At 40.8% G+C, this 20798-nt stretch overlaps 1 protein-coding gene across 7 annotated transcripts in view; it reads right to left on the bottom strand.

Moving 5' to 3' along the window:
* Nucleotides 1-20798, bottom strand: part of LOC127007033 (uncharacterized) — a 64683-nt gene that overhangs the window by 34561 nt on the left and 9324 nt on the right. Inside the window, exons 1-3 of one of the 7 annotated variants that reach the window (XM_050877522.1) lie at nucleotides 7959-8030; nucleotides 5017-5100; nucleotides 200-322 (exon numbers count right to left, since the gene is read on the bottom strand). In XM_050877522.1, coding sequence (XP_050733479.1) covers nucleotides 200-322 — 123 coding nt within the window. In that variant the 5' untranslated portion in view covers nucleotides 5017-5100; nucleotides 7959-8030. Of the gene's footprint in view, nucleotides 1-199; nucleotides 323-1109; nucleotides 2099-5016; nucleotides 5101-7958; nucleotides 8037-20798 lie in introns of those variants that run through there. The other 6 variants (XM_050877518.1, XM_050877523.1, XM_050877524.1 and 3 more) reach the window with 6 other exon arrangements.

The raw sequence follows: 20798 nt of genomic DNA, 5'->3' as shown, positions 1-20798 counted from the left end.
TTGAATAGTTATGCGGTGCCAAAGCCCAGAAGCATATTTTAGGTTTGATATATAGGGTTTTCAAGACTTTAATATTCAAATGCTTTTTAAACTGAAGCTTTCTAGTTCCAGTGCTGTTTATTATAAAGTACTCATAGACTTTATTATCGTCTGTCCGCATAACTCTGAGAGATGCGTCCACCCCAAGACACCCACTCACCCGTCGAGCCTGGGCCACCAGCCGGGGAAGCAGGGTGTAGGTGGAGTTGGCGTCGTTGCCCCTCTCACCAGTAACTTTGAATACCGCTTCCCCGTCAGTTATGGAGTCGTCGGAGCCAGTCATCTGGACCCAATTCAAAATTAGTGCCGATAAATATATATGTATATGCGGTAGGATCTACATTTTGACAATCAAATTGGCAAGGAACGAAGTGTCGTCAAAATTGGAATCTCCATTTTTTTTTATAGCAAAGGAGACAGCTCAAAGGCATCAAAACAAAAAAAGCAACAACAACAACAACAACAAAAAAAAGTCCGCTAAGAACTGCTCCAAAAAACGAGACAGAGTAAGAGGCCAAAAGAAAGGTCAATTTCGGGAGAAGAGGTGTCTTGACATAGGCAGGAGGGAATCCAGATAAAGGAAGGCTGTTCCAGAGGTAACCAGCAGAAGGGATAAAAGAATGAAGATGCTGGTTATCTCTTGCATAAGGGATTTGGACAGTATTGGGGTGAGAGAGAGTAGATAATCGAGTGAAGCGGAGCCGCGGGAGGGGGGAGGCAGGCAGTTAGCAAGTTCAGAAGAGAAGTTAGCATGAAAATATCGGTAGAAGATAGAAAGATAGGCAACATGGCGGCGGAATTTAAGAGGTAGGAGACTGTCAATAAATGGAGAGGAGTTGATAAGACGAAGAGCTTTAGCCTCCACTCTATCCATATTTTTGCCAAAAGATGAAGCTGACACAGTCGACACAAGTCCTTGGTTAGATCATTATGATGGTCCATTATCACTGGAAGCCTGATTTCACTCACCTTTTCATTAACATTATATTAAGACATCGTGAAGAAATTGGAGCTACCTGGAGTGCAACGTAATGGCAATACTCTACAGTTTTAACTTACTGCTCAGGTACCTTGTTATGTGCTGTTTCAATGGTTGTGAAGGTGGAACTGTCATCATCAAAGACGAAGATGAGAGAACATCGCTGCTGAAGTGTCTTCTTGACCGATTTGGTCAGTATTTCATGTGTCGCTCGTTGCATGTGTGTGCCATCGCCTGCCTCTAGCGCACCCACACACAATTAGCTAAATTAAACATTTAAAAAAAAGACTGAATGAATCAGTCGTTGTTATAACTACTAAATTTAGAAAAATCAATGAATTTACTGAGTTTGTTTGGTGTTTCGTATCAATTATTATTAACTAATGTCGCATAATAGTCTCAAATTTATACTAATATTCAGTAGGTGGCTAAAACCAAAACAGTATTACAGATACGACTTCAAGTTAATAATGATCACTGCTTAAATATACATTCGCAAGATATAAGGCAGGCGTTCCCTCGGCTGCACGAACGCTATCAGTTCAAGAATGATTTAAGAGTTCTGGGACGGAAAATGTTCATTACCATAGACACTTGAAATCTTTGTAAAGTGTGGCGTAGCTGAGGTGGATTTTCCTTTTTTCTTTTAGCGAGTTATTTGATGTGTTTTTTTGAGTGGCAATCACTACTACTCCCTCACTATATTTGGTTTCATTCCATCTATCTATCTGGTCACGAGCGTAGATGCGGCACATGCGCTTTGCTAGCTCGTGATTGGATGAAAATCAACCTGTCCACATTGGTTACTTATGATAAATATTTAAACAATTTTAATAATATCTTTGAATGTTTATGTACAAAGAACCTCAATTTAAATAAATCCCAATTATACCGGTTTGCATCGCTAATATACCATGCAAGCATACGACAGACGAGCTTATATCAAACAGTATTGTTAGATTATTCGCGAACAAACTGAAACTTAAATAATTATCCTACATTTCATTTTAGGTACATAAAGTCATCGGCTCAGTAAGTGGAAATAAATGGTATTTCAATAATATATTCCATGTAAGTCACCTGGGTAATATTTAAAATAGAATTAAATAGCATGAGGCTAGGCTATGTAATTTTGTAAGAAAACAGCCTGAAAACAACCTGAAATTCATAAACATTTCATGTCGTTTCGCACATTAGGCTATCCATGTGATTTACATGCAGCGTGCATACACTGATACTTTTTATTTGCACTTACTCAACCAGACGTCTTCTTATGTGCTTGAAAGTTATGATAAGCATAATTATTTAAAACCCAGCTCGAGGGCGTATGATCTAGCCAGACTATAATTCGTGTGTTTGTATGGTATAATAATTATTGATATAAATCAGCATACTTGGATCTATTTATATAAGGTGTGAGGGTTTTTGTATACAAACATTCAAACATATAACTAAAGAAATAATATGAATACTTACCACAAGTCTATAGAATTTCCCGCTTGTGAATGGGCAGATGAAATGAAACCGAGTGTAATCTATGTAACGCAGAACTCCGTCCAACTATAATTCAATCCCTTAAGGTGGATCTCCAGTTCTTAGGGCCGCTTTCACAGCCATTTTGTTTTTTTTGATCGTTGCCAATGGCGGCGATCGCCGCTATAGTATTTCCACGTAAAACTGGCCGATGGGGTAATGGCGGTTGCGGGGTTAGCCCAACCCCGCACCTTGGCACACACCCCAACACCTTTCGCTTCCTCTGCAGTCGCCACTACTCCATAGGCCAGTTTCACGTGGAAAACTATAGCGTCGATCGATTGCCATTGGTAACGATCAAAACAAACAAAGTGACTGTGAAAGCGGCCCTTAGAGAACATTCACTTAGCTGGGACCGGATCCTAGATGCACTCGCCTCGTGCTCAAAGCCCCTAGTTCAATCACAGTTGTTCTCGTGCTATACAAGATAAAGAGGCAGTTTGCAGGTGTACCTATGCCTTCGAATACTTGCTCATCATGACCTTTACATTTCTTCCCGGAATCGAGTCAAATCTACTCCTCGACTCACCAAAAACTCCTTCAATAATACATAATGCCCCAAAACTTCGCTTGTTTTAATTATTCTTCCAGAGACTTCTGGCTTTTTTTTTTTTACGTTCTGGCCTATAGTGTCGGTAGGCTTTCTTTAGGGGCCTGGTGGTTGGATCAAGACCGTCATGGCGCATGCAAGTGTTTATAGTGGCGCCATCTATTCTTGGCTCATGCTGCTCCAGGAGCTCATTCCTGATTCACTTGGACGGTTCATTTTGAGTCCGGGTTGATGTGGGGTCTTCAAGACAGCATGTGGGTATTCTTAGGCCACTCGGCGATGACTGAAAAACCCCTGATGGTAGCGGATTCGAACCAGAATCGTTCAAAACGCGGGGAACGCGGGACCCACACGGTAACCACTCAGCCACCGCCTCCCCATCTACCCTAAAATATCTAACAACTTAAGTTCTTAATTTTTTCCACCTTTCTTTACTTCTGATGGCAACCCATCTGTTACATCTGTCTCTAAATATGAACTGTTCGCTCAGACTTTCTTTGAAAATTCCACTCTGGACGATTCGGGGCATATTCTTCCTACTTATTCCCCCTGACTCCACTATGCCTGTTATTAAGATTCTTAAGAATGGTGTATTCTACGCCCCCTTTGGCCTGAATCCTCAGAAGGATAATGGACCTCATAATGTCCTTAAAAAACGTAATTCCGTACTGACACCCTGCCCGGTCAATCTTTTTCGTCTCTTGCCTTTCATCATCTATCTTTCCTTCCTGTTGGAAAAACGCCTACACAGAATTTGTGCCTAAGACGGGTGATCGCTCTAATTCTTCAACCTTTCTTAAGCCTTTGAAACAGTCCTTAATTATAGTCCATCGATATTAACTTGAGCCCTTGGGCTTAACTCACACAATGGACAACTCAAGTAGATCTCACTCTCGCACCCTGCACAGTCATGCAAAAGAGAGTGAGAGAGGTAGCGACTCTTTGAGGAGAGTAATGGAGTGATGTGGCACTAGCGCGGTCTCGAGGGGAATCCTTGAGTCGCGTCCAAGGGCTCAAGTTAATATCGACAGACTATAACAAGAAAGTTTTTCAGCATCTATCAACTGCTGACTATCTCTGATAACCAGTACGGATCATGAAAGGAGCGTTCAACTGGTGATTTTATCTTCCTAACTGACTCTTGGTTATCCTTTCTTAGCCATTTCGGTGAGACTTTTGTTATTGTCCAGGATATCTCGAAATTTTTTGACGAGTCTTCCCAAAAATTTTCCTTTCTAAACTATCCTTCTAGGGATTCTATCCCCCCGTTTTTACTTTTTATTTACAGTTTCCTTTCAAGGCAACCTATCTCTGCTATGGTAGACGATCACTGTTCAACCCCTAAACATATCAACAGTAGTGTCGCGCTGGGCTGTGTTTTTATCACACCCTCCCTTGTTATTGTTTATTTAATGGTCTTTTTCAAAACACTGTTCTACTCATTCTTACGCCGATGTCTGGATTACTCAAAAAAAAAAAAATATATATATATATATATATATATATATATATATATATATATATATATATATATATATATATATATATATATATATATATATATATATATATATATATATATATATATATATATATATATATATATATATATATATATATATATATATAATTATATATATATATATATATATATATATATATATATATATATACGTATATATATATATATATATATATATATATATATATATATATATATATATATATATATATATATATATATATATATATATATATACACACACACACACACACACACACACACACACACACAAATATTTATTATATATATATAGGTTTGGAGTAGCTAAACATATTGTGGTTTTGAAAATACAGAGTAGCCACAAAGCATAACAGTAAATAAAGTGATAAATTAGTGTTGTAAGTTACTTACTTGCTGTTGAAGATGTTGTAGTGACTAAGAAGCAGGCGACCAGTGCTGGTACAAGAGTTTTTATCGTCTTAGTCATGGCGTTTCCTTGAAAAGAGGCACTCGAAGTTAATGATCTTTCTGGCTTTTCGTAGACTGTGACTTTGTCAGTGATGTATATCAACATCTAGTTTCGGTAAAAAAAGGTGTCCAGGCTGTTACTTAGAAAGAAAATTCATGTTCAGTCACATGCTGCTTCCAAGGGCAGGTAAGGGCAAAGGTGGGTGCATGCGCTATAGGTGCACGTGGCTACGGTGCTCATCTCCGTACCATTGGCCCAATGAGTCTGTGGTGGGTATGATCCTAGTGCCCCGTTACACGGGCCAATATGAAATCCAGAACTGCCACATTTACCTTCCCCAGGTTCCCCTGGTACCCATTTACCGACCAGCCCGAAAGGGAGGATGAACAACTGGGTGAGTTGCACGCCGATTGCCCGCGCCAAGATTCGAACCCGGGTTCACGGAGTCGTAGTTAGGTAAGGGAATCACTGTTCCACGGAGTAAGTTCATAATTTTTGCCCTTACTTCAATATATGTAAAGGTAAGATAATGTTGGGGTATAAGCCGTAGCTTGCTGAATAACCCGAATTCACCGTTAGCATCCCAAACGACTATGGAGCTTCTAGCAACAAAGAAAAGGTTGACTTTGAAAAACTTGAAGAAAATTTTCCTTAGGAGTACCACTTGAAGTGGGAGGTAGAACAGAGCAACAAATTCATTGAAACTCTTCAGAATACTAATGGAGAGGCTTAGAAACAAAGTACAACCAGCAAGAGACAAAGTAGGAGTAGAGCGTAGAAAACTTATATATACGAGAAAGCAAGTCTCTGGAAAGGAAACTGGTAAGTGCTGAGAGGAATGGAGGCAAAGATACTCGGTACGACTATATCGGATTTGAAAAACTGTAAATATAGACAATAGGCAAACGTAGATGAAAAAAAGGGTATTGAAATCAGGAAATGACAATGGTCAGGACAATGAGGAAGGATAGAGGACAACGAATGGACAAAAAGATTGACAAATTGGAAAATAACTGATGTAAAGAGACCCAAAGGATGGCAGATGGTGTGATGAAATTCCAATTTCGAAATTGGAAATTTGAGGCATCGAATGGAAACGTTTGAGAGGCCCGTGTCTTGCATTGTAACGGTACAGGCTGCTGCTGCTGATGATAATGATATTTTGAAGAACAATGGATAAATGTGTGTATATATATATATATATATATATATATATATATATATATATATATATATATATATATATATATATATATATATATATATATATATATATCTATATATATATATATATATATATATATATATATACACACACACACACACACACACACACACAAGTGCGCGCGCGCTTAAACTAGTCCTTTCATTATTATGTTTCCGTCGCGTTATGTAACACCTCAACACAACTTAGTCATTACATATTTTCAGTAAATAATGTCTACTTTGGTGTCTGATGCACAAATGCCTGTGAACCCCCAGAAGATGGGCCCCGGGAACGTGTTATAAATTACAACACTGACCCTCCTCCGCGGGTATTGGTGGCCGCAGGGACAGACTTTTGGGAAACAGATATTACTGAACGTGGGCACAACTTGAGACTTCTCCGCACGACTCGTGTCAGCGTCGGGGAGTGAGTGGAGGAGGTTCGTGCCGCTGGAGCACTACCAAGAGGTGACACTTGTTGCGTTGACCCCATATGACATGCGTGTACACCGCCGCTTTGCGATTGGCCTCTCGGTTATACATATTTGATTCCTGAACAAAAACAAATCTTGATCGAAATTTTATATTCCTTACACACAGAAAACTTTTTTGACATTAAGCATGCATTTGTGATCAGCTTAATCTAAAAGCTGATTACATAACTCTAAAAGGAATCCCTTATAATGATATTTGTTGTTATACAATATACCGTTATATAAATTCATAACTTGTGACTGGAACTCCTTAAATACGTTTTACGTTTTCGATAATTATTATAAAGCTTTTTTGTAATTTAGTTATTGTTATAAGTAGTTTATTGCCTATACAGGAAGGTTGTTCTTTTTATGCCCTAAATGGATTGACGTTATCAAAAGGAAAACAATGAACAAGGTCTGCATTGCTATATTCGTAAAGAAGGTTCATTGCAGTTTTTTTCATCTTTGGTTCTCAGCATTATTCAGTCACTGCCAGTCAGCTGCAACGATATAATGACAGCTTCAAAAGGTGTTTGCGCACACATTCGAATGCATTAAAACTTCGTTTGAAATATTTCTTATTGTCACAGACAAGGAATATCCATGGGGAAATGCCTCGAAACAGCATTATAATTCATATATAGGTTCCGGTATTAAAGGAACACATTTTTAACAGTAATTTTACTATTCATCCAAATCAGTTCGTTCCGGTTCCCAACCCTATTTTTTAAGGTCAAGGAATATTATCAGGTCACTAGATTTTCTCGCAGACGACTCCATATTTGGTAAATATACAAATTAGGACACGTGATTGTTTTAAAAGGATTTTCTACTTAGATTTGTAACAATAATTGCTTATTGCTCACTACCATTAGTTCGTCTATGTTGTTAGTCCGTTGCTACAACAAGCTTTCCTATATTTTCAGATCTGATATTCATAATGATGGACAACGAAAACGGCATTTCCTGCTAGGACCCCCTTATGGATAGGAGGCGTATAATATTCTTCGTCAGGGCAACAAAAAGTGTAGAAAAAAAAAAAACGCTACTTGCCGCTCCCACAACAGAAGATAGTATAGAGCAGCAAAAAGAGAGGTCAATTTCAGGTGGAGAGGTGTTTTGATACACTCGAGAGGGGTTTCTCCCACCTCGACCCCCCTGTTAACCGAGGGGGGCTGCGCCACCCTGGACCACCCCCTTACCTTTACTGGACAGAAAGTTGCTCCTCACATCTATCACGCCTGTCCGCCATTTCTCCTCTATAAATACTCGTGATTGGCGACCCGGGCAGGGGAAGCCAAGAAACAGCTGACCGCGACGCCGATTATACTCGTCGCACATATGAAATCAACATAAAAGCCTCTCAAACCAACTACTTGACCTCCGGAATCTCTTATATTTAATACTCGATTTTCCTTAAACATTCGATCCCTTATAGCAAGAGAGAAGTTTCGTGCATTTATTGAGCAAGCGCACTGTCGCCATCAAAATGGCGATGGCCCACAGTGCGGCCATTGGTGGCTTTATTTACAAAATATATATTTTCGCCGTAAATAGAGCACAGAAACGCTTCATTTCAGGTAGACAGCATCATTGCAATAGCTGCTTTTACCCCACAATTTCCCTGGTCTTCATAGCCTCCCCACTACCAGGTGTTTTAATTTTGTTGAAAGGGAGAGGAATATCATGTTATTTTTTATCATCACTTGTAAACGCAATATATGATTGATGCGCCGGTAAAACTATAGTAGTACACCAGTATGTGATTCCTTGGAAATGTTATTATTGCCGTGGGAGCAATATTGGAGGCGCGTAGTGATTCTCCATATTTACCAATGTAGCTTTTTGCAAAACTTCTGTTGTCCGTCTTTTTATCAACCCAGCCTGTAAACAAAGTTATCGATATTAATAAGGAATTAAAATTTCTCGACAAACACAAACATTTTTCAGGTCAACAGGAGAATACATAACTCCTTCAGAAACTCACACCGTGGAAAACCAAGATGTACTGGTCCAGGTTGTTCTTGAAGGGACGAAAAGTTGCTCAAGTTGATAATGATAATAATAATAGCGGTACAAAGTATATAAAAAATGAAAAACGACTGGTCAAAGCAAGAAACTCCACATATAAAAAAATAAACTACCAATCGTCGGAGATTACAGAAACATTCGCTGCGTCCTTGAGTCTCTTACATCCACTTTAGTTTTCCCCTTAAAAGAAACAAAACGAAAACACAATGACTACTTTGTAGGCACACTAACACCCTTGTACCTATCACCATCCATCACGGAGACTGGAGGAAGTTAAAAAAAAAAAAAAAAAAAAAAGTACCTTCACACATCCACAGCCATTAACCCGCACCTACATTTACAATTCCACACATACGAAGCGAATCAATTGTGAAAAAAACTTACTTGGAATGTGGTAAAAATCCATGTTTCTCTTGTTGCTCCTGTTCAAGTTTGCTCAGAGGCAGACAGACAGGCAGACAGACAAACATCCTCACCCTTCAAAGGCTACAGGCACACTAGGTGGTAGGATATTCCCTGAACTCTTCTGGCGATTTGGATCAGAAAAGGGTACACGCTTCGCTAATAGATTAAATACTGAGTTCTCTTTCTTGCAGGTTATCGTACTTATTTCATCTTTAGATCCACTTCATTACATTTGCTTGTTCATCAATCATCAATCAGTTCATCAATCTAACTATATCTGTATTTATTTCCAATCTATAATATTATTTAGCTTCTTGCATTTGTCTTTCAGTTAAGGGAGCTCCGCACTGATCTGCACGATAATTTCTGAGATTTGACGAAAATTAGTTATGTGTTTCTAAAATATGATTGTGATGATGGCAATAGTCTCTCAAAGTTTCGTGGTAAAACCTGGTTTCTGAAGGGGTTTTTAATAGCAAAACAGATAGAAATATTGCGCCCGTAGGCAACCCTATTACATGACTTTAAATGGCGCGCTCAGCTTTGCCTCAAACTTTAAATACCTTATATCTCAAAACTTTTTTTTTGCCAATTAGAAGGACATAACTCTCTTATGCCTCAACCGATTTGAGTGATCTTTTGTTTTGTCAGAAAGGGGAAACCTTTCTCTATTTTTTATGTGGAATGAAATAAATATATTTAGTTTCACACATTTTTCATTATTCCTTTCTTCTCAAATTCACTTTTTTTTTTTAGAGTACTTGCAAGTAAAATAATTTACGGAGAGATGCAGACTAGTAAGTGAATAAGGAATACACAATAAATGTTCTACAACAGTTACTCCTTAAAAGAGACATCGAGCAAACCCTTCTCAAAGAACGGCTCAGTCGTATCCTCAAGTAAAGTGATGGTAAAGTGATCGTTTTGGTGTGGGCGGCCTAATTGTTCCCAAAGATGCATAGCACCTTGACTGAATGAGTCAATAGTAAACTAATATTTGATAGAACTAAGGAACTTGCATGCACGCACAAGACAAAAAAGTAAATCGTGCACACTTTATTTAAATTAATCACAATGTAGTATAATATACTAGTATTATGATAAACGATGAAGCCAATGAACTTGTAATACATTGAAGTACATATGAAACAACAGATTATCATTATCATTAGGTTATCATGATTACTAAGCTACTAAAAAGAGAATAAAAAGCTCTCAGAAATATAGAAAAAGAAAATATTGTAAGCTAGAGCCTAATCCAGCCACAAAGTATGCACGCTGTACTTAAGAACTAAACCTAAATAAATGACATGTAGACGAAAAGGCAACAAAGGGAGTTACATAAGATTACAGTTGAGATACAGGCAAACTATGATAGCCGTCTGGTAAGAGAAACACAATAAAAAGTTCGGATTATGCAATATTCGTAATGGACACATACTAAACCATCAGAGCGTACAGCAAGAACATAATGAAGAAGAGATCAAGGAGCTTTCACTGGTCCAACACTTTTACAGTTGAACGAATGTCCCAGTAGACTTGGGACAACTCAGGGATACACGGAGAGCGGGACGCCTCATGCTGCACTTATATAGGATGTTTGGTAACAATTTACCTGACATCAAGCAGCCATATCAGGGTTTGGCACACGGATGACTGATTGACAAGGCTGAAGAACCATGATGGGAAAGTACCCAGCCATTAATCTTGTCCCCGAGGGTAATTACCGACGCTAGACAGAACGGCATGTGCACGAGGTCAACATTTTCAGAAGAACTATGTTAATGATACCCAAAGAAACATAATATCAGTAGTGGCTGGTTATTCTGCTGGTGTTTAAGCTTTCATTTTAACAGAAGAACATATGACGGGAGGTTGCAGGGCGCCGTAATGTATTTGTGGTGCGACCCAGATGACAGAATGAGGCGGCGTTTTCGCTGCAGAACACTGCGAGGGATAGTAAGGCACCTGCAAAGTAAAGGAATAACGGACCCTGCATGTGAACTAGACTAAGAGCCATGTGTATATTCGTGTTAGAAGCATCTTGCTCATTCAGAAACTCGTTGCTTCCATCTGCTTCTTTCCAAAGCCGTCGCTGGGTGTCAAACTGAGCTTTTTGTAAAACTTCTGTCGTCCATCTCTCTATCAGTCCGGCCTGAGAAGAAAGATACAATTATCACCAGATGCAAAGTTTTTATTGTAAACATAGTGTCCGTCTTTACATCGACAGAACAACTATAGTCTAACGATGGATCCCTCCCGTCAACGCCTGAATCACTAGCTGATTGGCTTGATGTATGACTGGACATATGACCTACTTGACATCAACGCAACGAGGAAGACACCTACCGAAATGGGCGTAAGCCACTCCTGGTGAGGTATATACGGGAGGTGAGGAGGGTGCCGCAAGCCCACCAAAATCCCTTCCCGTGTCCTTACTTTCCGTTTCCCTATTGTCTCATCAACACCAGAGAGTAGTTCAGCATGCTCTCTAAAGACAGATTCTCTAAATACTTTCCACACCACACTACATACACGCTACACACACACCAATTCCTCATTTTTTTCAAAATTAAAAATTGCTAATCTATATACTGCCTTGAAGTCCCCGTCTGTGAGGGGACCACAAATGCCCCCAGAGCGGACTCCACTTTTGGCCCTCGACCCAAGAGGTGTCTTGATACCTCTTCAAACTCTCTCTTCATTAACTTCTGAAACATTCGCGGTCTACGTTCTAATTTTCATTCTGTGGAGCACCACCTATCCTCCTCTAAACCTCACCTTCTCTTCCTCACCGAAACACAGGTCTCGGAGGCTATTGACAGCAATCTCTACTCTGTTCCCTCCTACTACCTCTATCCCAAATTTCAATCCAAAGCTGGATGTTGCGTCTACGGACCCAACGACATCACTTGCTTTCGTGCCCAAGACCTTGACTCTTCAGAGTTTTCCACCATCTGGCTAAGACTTCATTGTCATTCTATTACTAAATACATCTGTGCTGTTTATCTCTCAACTAACTCTACTAACTATGAAAAGTTCTTTGACTACTTGAACTCTAAAGTGGAGCATATCTTGACTCACTCTCCCTTCGCTGAAATCTCCATCTTAGGAGATTTCGATGTTCACTACCAGCTATGGCTTTCATCCTCTTTCACTGACCAGCCTATTGAAAAAGCCTACAACTTTGCTATTCTCAATGATCTAGAGCAGGTGGTTCAGCACCCTACACGTATTCCCGACCGTCTTGGAGATAGGCCAAACATACTAGACATCTTGCTTATCTCTAACCCTTCTGCTTACTCTGTCAAACTGTTCTCTCCGTCGGGCTCCTCCGATCACAATCTTATTTCTGTATCCTGTCCTATCGCTCCTGTACATTCTCATGACCCACCGAAGAGGCGATGCTTCTGGCATTTTGCTTCAGCTCGGTGGGACGACCTGAAGATGTACTTTTCCGATTTCCCGTGGAATGATTACTGCTCCCAGGAGAGAGACCCCTCTGTGTGTGCGCAGCGTATTACAAAGGTGATTGTCTCTGGAATGGAGGCACACATTCCACGTTCTTTCTCTACTCCTCATGCTAAAAAGCCTTGGTTTAATCACGCTTGTTCTCGTGCAAACAAAGATAGAGCGGCAGCTCACAAAATTTACCAGAACCTTCGCACTCCTGCTAACCATGATCTTTACATTTCTGCCCGGAAAACTCGGCAAGGTGAAATCTGAATCAAGACCTCTGATCCTGTACAGCAGCTGCGTCACATTGGTTAAGACCTGTCATGAATTCATCATTCAAGAAATAGCCCGTGGAATATTATCGCGGACGTACCCGCCATTTTGATTGAGAGAGCGGGAAAACCAGGCAGGCGGGAAACAGGACCTTATTCAAATCCTATTCGTTATTGCTGCCAAAGCTGAACTATGAGTGGGATGCATGACCCACTATTACCTAGTGCATGGTGTTAGGTTATTAATAAATAATAATCCATAGCCGTTAGGGCGTTTAGTGTAAGTGTTATGCAGAAAGAGGGATGTCAGTTGTGGCGAGTGCTGGCATCTTGACCGCGGAACGTGGCAGCGGAGGATTGTGGGTCGGTGGCGCACCCACGCCACTTCTCCGAGAGACCCAGGACCATCCAGGCGTCCTTCACCAACCTCCCGCGCCACGAGTCCATCGTGGTGGTTTTCCTGCCCTGATAGTATCCACAAGTCAGTGTGACTGTGTACTGCAGGCGAGGGAAGCCTTTGGGAGGTACGAGTAGGCGGCGTGTTGCTGGAAGGTTACGAGAAGAGGACTGAAGGAGGAATCCAGTGCGAACGGACCACGTGGTAGATCGGGTGGGGCTTCTGCTTCGCCCATCTACAGTTAAGTACACTTATTGCATAGGATGTTTTAAGATAATTAGCTAGGTTGCTGTGTGCCTGGAATTAATTAATTATTCCTTATTTTCCAGCGAGTTTTCTTTGTTGCTTTAAATAAACTTAAGAGCAGGTTCATCTGGTCTTTGCTTGTCCTATGGTAGTTGTGACTGGTCAAAATAAGAGACGAGAAGGAGCTGTGAGTCTGAGAACTCAATTTTCAGATATTTTATTTTATATTTTTTTGCCGAGAATTTTACGAGGTCGCAAGAAGTCCAGACCTTTCAAGAACTCCACAAGACCTGAGCATTATACTCCTGCTATGACCTGATTCACTGCAACCATAAAACATCTTGCACTGGACGATGCAGATACTCCAAAGCAGAACTCAGAAACACGACCCTGTGTGCATGTTCAGAGGACTTCAGAAAAAAAGACAACTGAGGACTCACGCTGCTGCTTCGCTGATAAAACAGTCCAACACCAAAAAATATATTGCATTTTTTATCCATATTATCAGAGTCAAACTTCCTTCTCTAAATATAATGAATATCAGAATGACATTGACCTTGGCCTTTATATTTCATTCAAGGTCACCTAGCGAGCTATAGCCTAGAGATGCCTAGGCGTTTTTCAATAATTTCCCAAGATTATGTAAAATATAACAGCCATGACACACACCTCTTACCCTAAAATGTTTCTCTGACCTAGAATTTGAAGGCAGCCAAAATCACAGGATTAGATTCTAAAGGTGGTTCCCTCTCTGAATGTGATCTCTTGGGCCTAAATATATAATGTATGAAAGTCAATGCTTTTATTACCTTCTGCACAGTTTGGATGAGATCTGCGCTTAATTAACGGCTGTACTAAGCCCTCTAGAAACTCACCCCGTGGAAAGCCAAGATGTAGTGGTCCAGGCTGGCCTTGAAGGGGGTGTTCGGGGTGAGGGGCCAGCCACAGTAGTCGGGCAGGATGTTTTCTCGCGCGACGTAAAGTGGTGTTGAACCTCTCTTATTGGTGAACTTCTCAGTGACCATTGCTTTCATGCTTAGTCGTTCATACATAAAGGCTTTCCTGTAGAAGGAAGATCGGGCTTTACTGGGTATTAGGTGATGTCTGCACGTTTACAATAGAATTATTTATAGTGTGTGTGTGTGTGTGTACTAATCATCAGTCTGCATCCCTTTATTGCAGGGCATGGGCCTCTCCCAAAACTTTTACGCTCGTTTCTATCCTCATCCTTTAGTTTTAAGTTTGAATATAACACTCCATTTTAATTTCAACACATTATCTGATGAACTGCCTTCCCTTGGGACTTATTATACTCAGTTATCCAACTGTTGTCCTCTCTCGTACATAAATATGCTATCTGACCATTCGTTATTTTAATTGCCTTCTCGACTTCTTGGTCAATGTTCACTTCTCTTTTCTACATGTCATGGCGGAGATGTCGCATTCATTGAAACTTCGACTTCAGCAAGCGCGCGTAAGTATACCTCGGTGTGCATGCCAGACAGATACTATGAAATCGACCGGGAGGTTTTGGCACTAATTCCGATGATGGACTTACTTTTCTCGTATGGCTTGCTGCATTCCTGCTTGAGTGGTGGGTACATATTCGATTCTTTCACTCACTGATCTGTATATTTTTGAAGTAGAGTTTATAAAGCCCACGACAAAGTCAGTGATATCTGGCGGAGTCATGACCCTGAAATACGAATGAGACACATTTGGAAAATCTTGTATGTATCGAAGAATAGTGAATAAAATTGTTTAACTTTCCTGCTAAGTAAATCTAATCTTTGGAAAATGTCTTGCAGTTGACTACTGATGTAATGACTTCTGCTGATAATATAATGATGATGACTAAGCAAGGCGTATAGAAAAAAATAGGTAATTACTTCACCCCAGTGTCGACGAGTTCGGTGAGAGTTTCCGGGCGGGGAGGGTATTTAGGAGCTGTGAGGCTGGCGGTCAGGTTACTGCGGTAAACTGTTCCCACGATGAATGCAAAGATGAGCCACGCCGCCAACACCACCCGCGTCGGACTCCGCCGTGGCAACTCCCCATGAATAGCTTCGTCGAGCAGCGTCCCCACCACCTGCCTCACCACCAGCCACGCCCCGGCGCTCTTTCCCTCGCTCCTGGGGTTCATCTGGGATGCGGAAAATATATAACAACTCCTGTAGTTTAGAACGAGACACGCCCAAGGAGGATAAAGAACGCAAAGACATTCTGAAGGGTAAATCGTAGCATATCAAAGATAGTGACAGGGCCATGTACACAGAACTATGATAAGCACGGGAGTGACGGATAGGGAAGGATTGTAAAGGAAGAGTAAGAGTAGAAAGGTGCGGCAGTACGTGCACACGAAAGGAAAGGACATGCCAGTGAGATCCCTGGGAAGCAATAGTTGTAAAGCGGATACAGAGAGGCTTCAGAGAATATTTATCTTGTGTCCGAGGAAGCTGTCATGTGCTGTAAAGACACCAAAGAACGGTTCGAAGAGCACAGTGAAATGAGGACGTCAGAAGGGAAACGAAAGTAATGACAAAAAATTGCGGATGGTGGTAGATGACGGGACTTCATAAACATTCTCAAATATCTATCTATTATGTAACCTAAGTTGCTGACAAGACAAAATATGATGTAAAGGGAAAAAAAATGTGAACTGGGTACTTCTTAAGGAAAGTTTATATATATATATATATATATATATATATATATATAAATATATATATATATATATATATATATATATAGAGAGAGAGAGAGAGAGAGAGAGAGAGAGAGAGAGAGAGAGAGAGAGAGAGAGAGAGAGAGAGAGAGAGAGAGAGAGAGAGAGAGAGAGAGAGAGAGAGAGAGAGAGAGAGAGAGAGAGAGAGAGATACATATATGCATGCATAAATATACCCACCAACAGAAAGACGATAAACACCAGAAGAACTGTTCCTGCGGTGGAGCCCCACACCGCGGGCTGCAGCGGGTGGTAGAGACTTTGCCAGCTGGGCTTGAGTGTGGGCTTGGCCATGAGGAAACCCATCGTTGCTCGCTCAATGAACATGGTAAAGTCATATCTTTCAATAAAGTGCGGCAAAAAGGCCACTTTGATGGGTCTAATATAAGCTTGACGCTGAGATAGTCGCGGCATTACCTGTCACATAAACATTAGAATTTAATTACATAACTCCACTGAATTATCATCATATAAATATAGGTATGAATATTAGCTTGACGAATGATTAGACATATCATTACCTGTCATACATAATATATATATATATATATATATATATATATATATATATATATATATATATATATATATATATATATATGTATAAATATATGTATATATATATATATATATATATATATATATATATATATATATATATATATATATATATATATATATATATAATTGGATATTTTTAATGTATTGCAGTTATCATTTGTTTGAAACTTACATAATCCCACCCTTGGAAAGGAAGAAAATTAATGGAGAAGTTCAGGGCTCCTGCGAGCTCTGCCAGAATAGTGTAGCCCCTTCCAGCGTAACGAGGCACTTGACTAGTTTTGTCTCTTGTTTCCGTGAAGTAGGGCTGCAGAGGGAACCATGATACGTTGATGCTCATTCCATGAAAGCTAGAGTTGAAAACATCTGTTTGAGTTTGGTTTTAATGGCAGAACAATTTACTCAATTATGTGATTTGAGGCGAATCTTAAAAATAGATCAAGCTTACACGCATTTTCATCCTTACTTTTTATATTTTTCAGGGAAAGCAGTGTGTCTATTCACGTATGTCCATCCATGACGTATGCTCCAGCTGGCCACAAGGACCACCCGAGCCCCCTGGGGAGTGTAGGGCAGGTGCGCGTACAACTGGCACCTGTAGGACGAGGTAGTCTCGAGAGGACAAATTGACACTAAAGATTGTTATTGGAGTAGGATTCCTCTTAGATAGTGTGGGATAAGATGAGAATTTGACTTTTCGGCAGACTGAACTACATAACAAGGTTAATTTTCAGATATTTCATATTCTGAATTTTCGAAGAAGTTTCCAGTATCTTTGCATCAAAATGAAGTGCAGTTTTTAGACTCGCACTAAAGGCCGGAGCCTTTCCTCTTTGATGGAGGTTGGCCAACATCACGCCTGTGTCTGTGTCTCGTTATAAACCCATATCAGTTACTCAAACCTTATAATGAAGTCTTTTAGCATTTGGGTCCATTCGTTTTTCAAGTCTTATGAAAAAGTTTGGTTTGTTTCCATCTTGTCAATTTGCATACAGGAAATAAAACATCACAAGCGATACACTTCTGACCATTAATCAGACTAGTGCAGTTAGATTTTCTGCGGCATTTGATCGTGTCAACCATGTTAATCCCTTGTTTAATATTAGCACCATAGGTATGTCTGTAATTTATTGTCTTATACATTGCAGAGAATGTATTCTTCCGGCTCAACTTAATACGACAGAAAAAAATAGATAAATAAGAAGAAATAAGAAAGAAAAATCTCAGAAAATCATTTAGTTGGGAATATTTTCCTTTACCTTTCATCATCATACTCTGGTATCGAAGTAAGGAACATGGTGTTCATCATAGAGAAAGTCCAGTAATCCTGCATCAACCAGCTAAGCTGTGTCTTGGCCAGCCTAGTAACCACCAACAGCCTCGTCTCCCACACCATCAGGCGGCCGCTGTCAGCCGCCTCCGCGAAGGCAGCCAGGAAGGCGGGATCATCGCTCACCACCACCACCGTCACGCACCAGGACAGCAGCCGCAGCTAGGGCCGTTCCAGAGGGCCCAAAAGGGATAGAAAATAGCATTCTTTGATGACGGCGCCCGGGTCATCAACACCAAGGTTAGGCAAACTGCTTACTTGAATAGTTATGCGGTGCCAAAGCCCAGAAGCATATTTTAGGTTTGATATATAGGGTTTTCAAGACTTTAATACTCAAATGCTTTCTAAACTGAAGCTTTCTAGTTCCAATGCTGTTTATTATAAAGTACTCATAGACTTTGTTATCGTCTGTCCACATAACTCTGAGAGATGCGTCCACCCCAAGACACCCACTCACCCGTCGAGCCTGGGCCACCAGCCGGGGAAGCAGGGTGTGGGTGGAGTTGGCGTCGTTGCCCCTCTCACCAGAAACTTTGAATACCGCTTCCCCGTCAGTTATGGAGTCGTCGGAGCCAGTCATCTAGACCCAATTCAAAATTAGTGCCGATAAATATACATGTATATGCGGTAGGATCTACATTTTGGCAATCAAATCGGCAGTGCACAGTGTGTCAAAATTGAAACCTCATTTCTTTTTTATAGCAAGGGAGACAGCTCAAAGGCATCAAGACAAAAAATAAGGAACAACAACAAAAAGTCCGCTAAGAACTGCTCCAACAAAACGAGACAGAGTAAAAGGCCAAAAGAAAGGTCAATTTCGGGAGAAGAGGTGTCTTGACACTCTTCTCTTGAAAGAGGTCAAGTCATAGGCAGGAGGAAATACAGATAAAGGAAGCATAGCAAGTTCAAAAGTCAGCATGAAAATATCAGTAGAAGATAGAAAGAGATGCAACATGGCGGCGGAATTTAAGAAGTATGAGACTGTCAGTATATGTAGAGTTGTTTAGACGAAGAGCCTTAGACTCCACTCTATGCAAAAGGGCTGGGTGTGTGGCGCCCCCCACCCACACACACACACACACACACACACGTGAGAAGCATACTCCATACGAGTGCGGACAAGGCCCTTGTATATGGACAACATCTGTGCGGGGGAAAAGAACTGGCGTAGACCATACAGAACGCCCAAACTCGAGGAAGCTGATTTAGTAAGAGAAAAGATGTGAAGTTTCCAGTTAAGATTTTGAGATGAGGATAGACCGAGGATATTTAGTGTAGAAGGTGACAGCTGAGTGTTGTCGAAGAATAGTGGATAGGTGTTTGGAAGATTGTGTTGAGTTGATAGGTGGAAAAATGAGTTTTTGAGGCGTTGAAGGACATCAGGTTTGTTACCGTTTATGTTAGTCTTCTTGGTAAATAGTTTGTGTCTGTTTAAGGTAACACGTGTATTGTTTGTTACCCTCTTACCCCAGTCAGAAATGATAGAAAGGTCTGAGGTTAAGTGTTCTGCAGCCTCCAGTCTGGAGTCTTGTAATTCCTTTTGGGAGGGTCTTCTGTCGAAAGAATTTGCATAATGCAGAGTAGAGTCACTAGCGTACGAGTGGATGGCAAAGTAGGTAAAGTTGGGGGCATACGCCGTGGTAGCGTGGCCTCGCTGCTCATCTCCGTAACATTGGCCTTTGAGCCTGTGGTGGGAGGGAGCCCATTACCCCGGGACACAGGGCCAGTGTGACATCCGGGTTACCACAGTGTACCTTCCCCAGGTTTCCCCAGGTACCCATTTATCGACCAGCCCGAAAGGGAGGATGAACAGCTGGGTGAGCTGCACGCCGACTGCCCGGGCCGGGATTCGAACCCGGGCCCACGGAGCAGAAGCCAGGCACGCTGACCACTAGACCGGTTTTATTGTGGAAAAATTATTGATGAATAACAGAAAGAGAGTGGGAGATACGACAGAGCCCTGCAGGACACCACTGTTGATAGATTTAGGGGAAGAACAGTGACCATCTACCACAGCAGAGATAGAACGGCCGGAAAGGAAACCGGAGATAAAAGTACAGAGTGAGGGATAGAAACCGTAGGAGGGAAGTTTAGAAAGCATACATTTGTGCCAGACTCTATCAAAGGCTTTTGATATGTCAATGGCAATGGCAAAAGTTTCACCGAAATGGCTCAGAGGGGATGACCAAGAGTCAGTCAAGAAAGCAAGATCACTAGTAGAACACCCCTTGCAGAACCCATACTGGCGATCAGATAGAAGGTCAGAAATGAATAAATGCTTGATGACATTAAGTGTTAGAACGCTTAATTATTCTGAGTATTTATATAGGTAGTCTGTCTGTGTCTGTGTTCATATCTCGTCTTTGTTGACGTGGACACATCAATTCAATCCCGTATGTAGGACTTGCTAGGTTACTCTTACCAACATTTATTCTAAATATATTTTTGCCAAAAGATGAAGCTGACACAGCCCACACAAACGCTTGGTTAGATCATTATGATGGTCCATTATCACTGGAAGCCTGATTTCACTCACCTTTTCATTAACATTATATTAAGACATCGTGAAGAAATTGGAGCTACCTGGAGTGCAACGTAATGGCAATACTCTACAGTTTT

This window comes from Eriocheir sinensis, chromosome 34, assembly GCF_024679095.1.
Source record: "Eriocheir sinensis breed Jianghai 21 chromosome 34, ASM2467909v1, whole genome shotgun sequence".
NCBI lineage: Eukaryota > Metazoa > Arthropoda > Malacostraca > Decapoda > Varunidae > Eriocheir > Eriocheir sinensis.
Note: the sequence above shows the minus strand (reverse complement) of the source record. Positions and strands in the feature narration are given on the sequence as shown.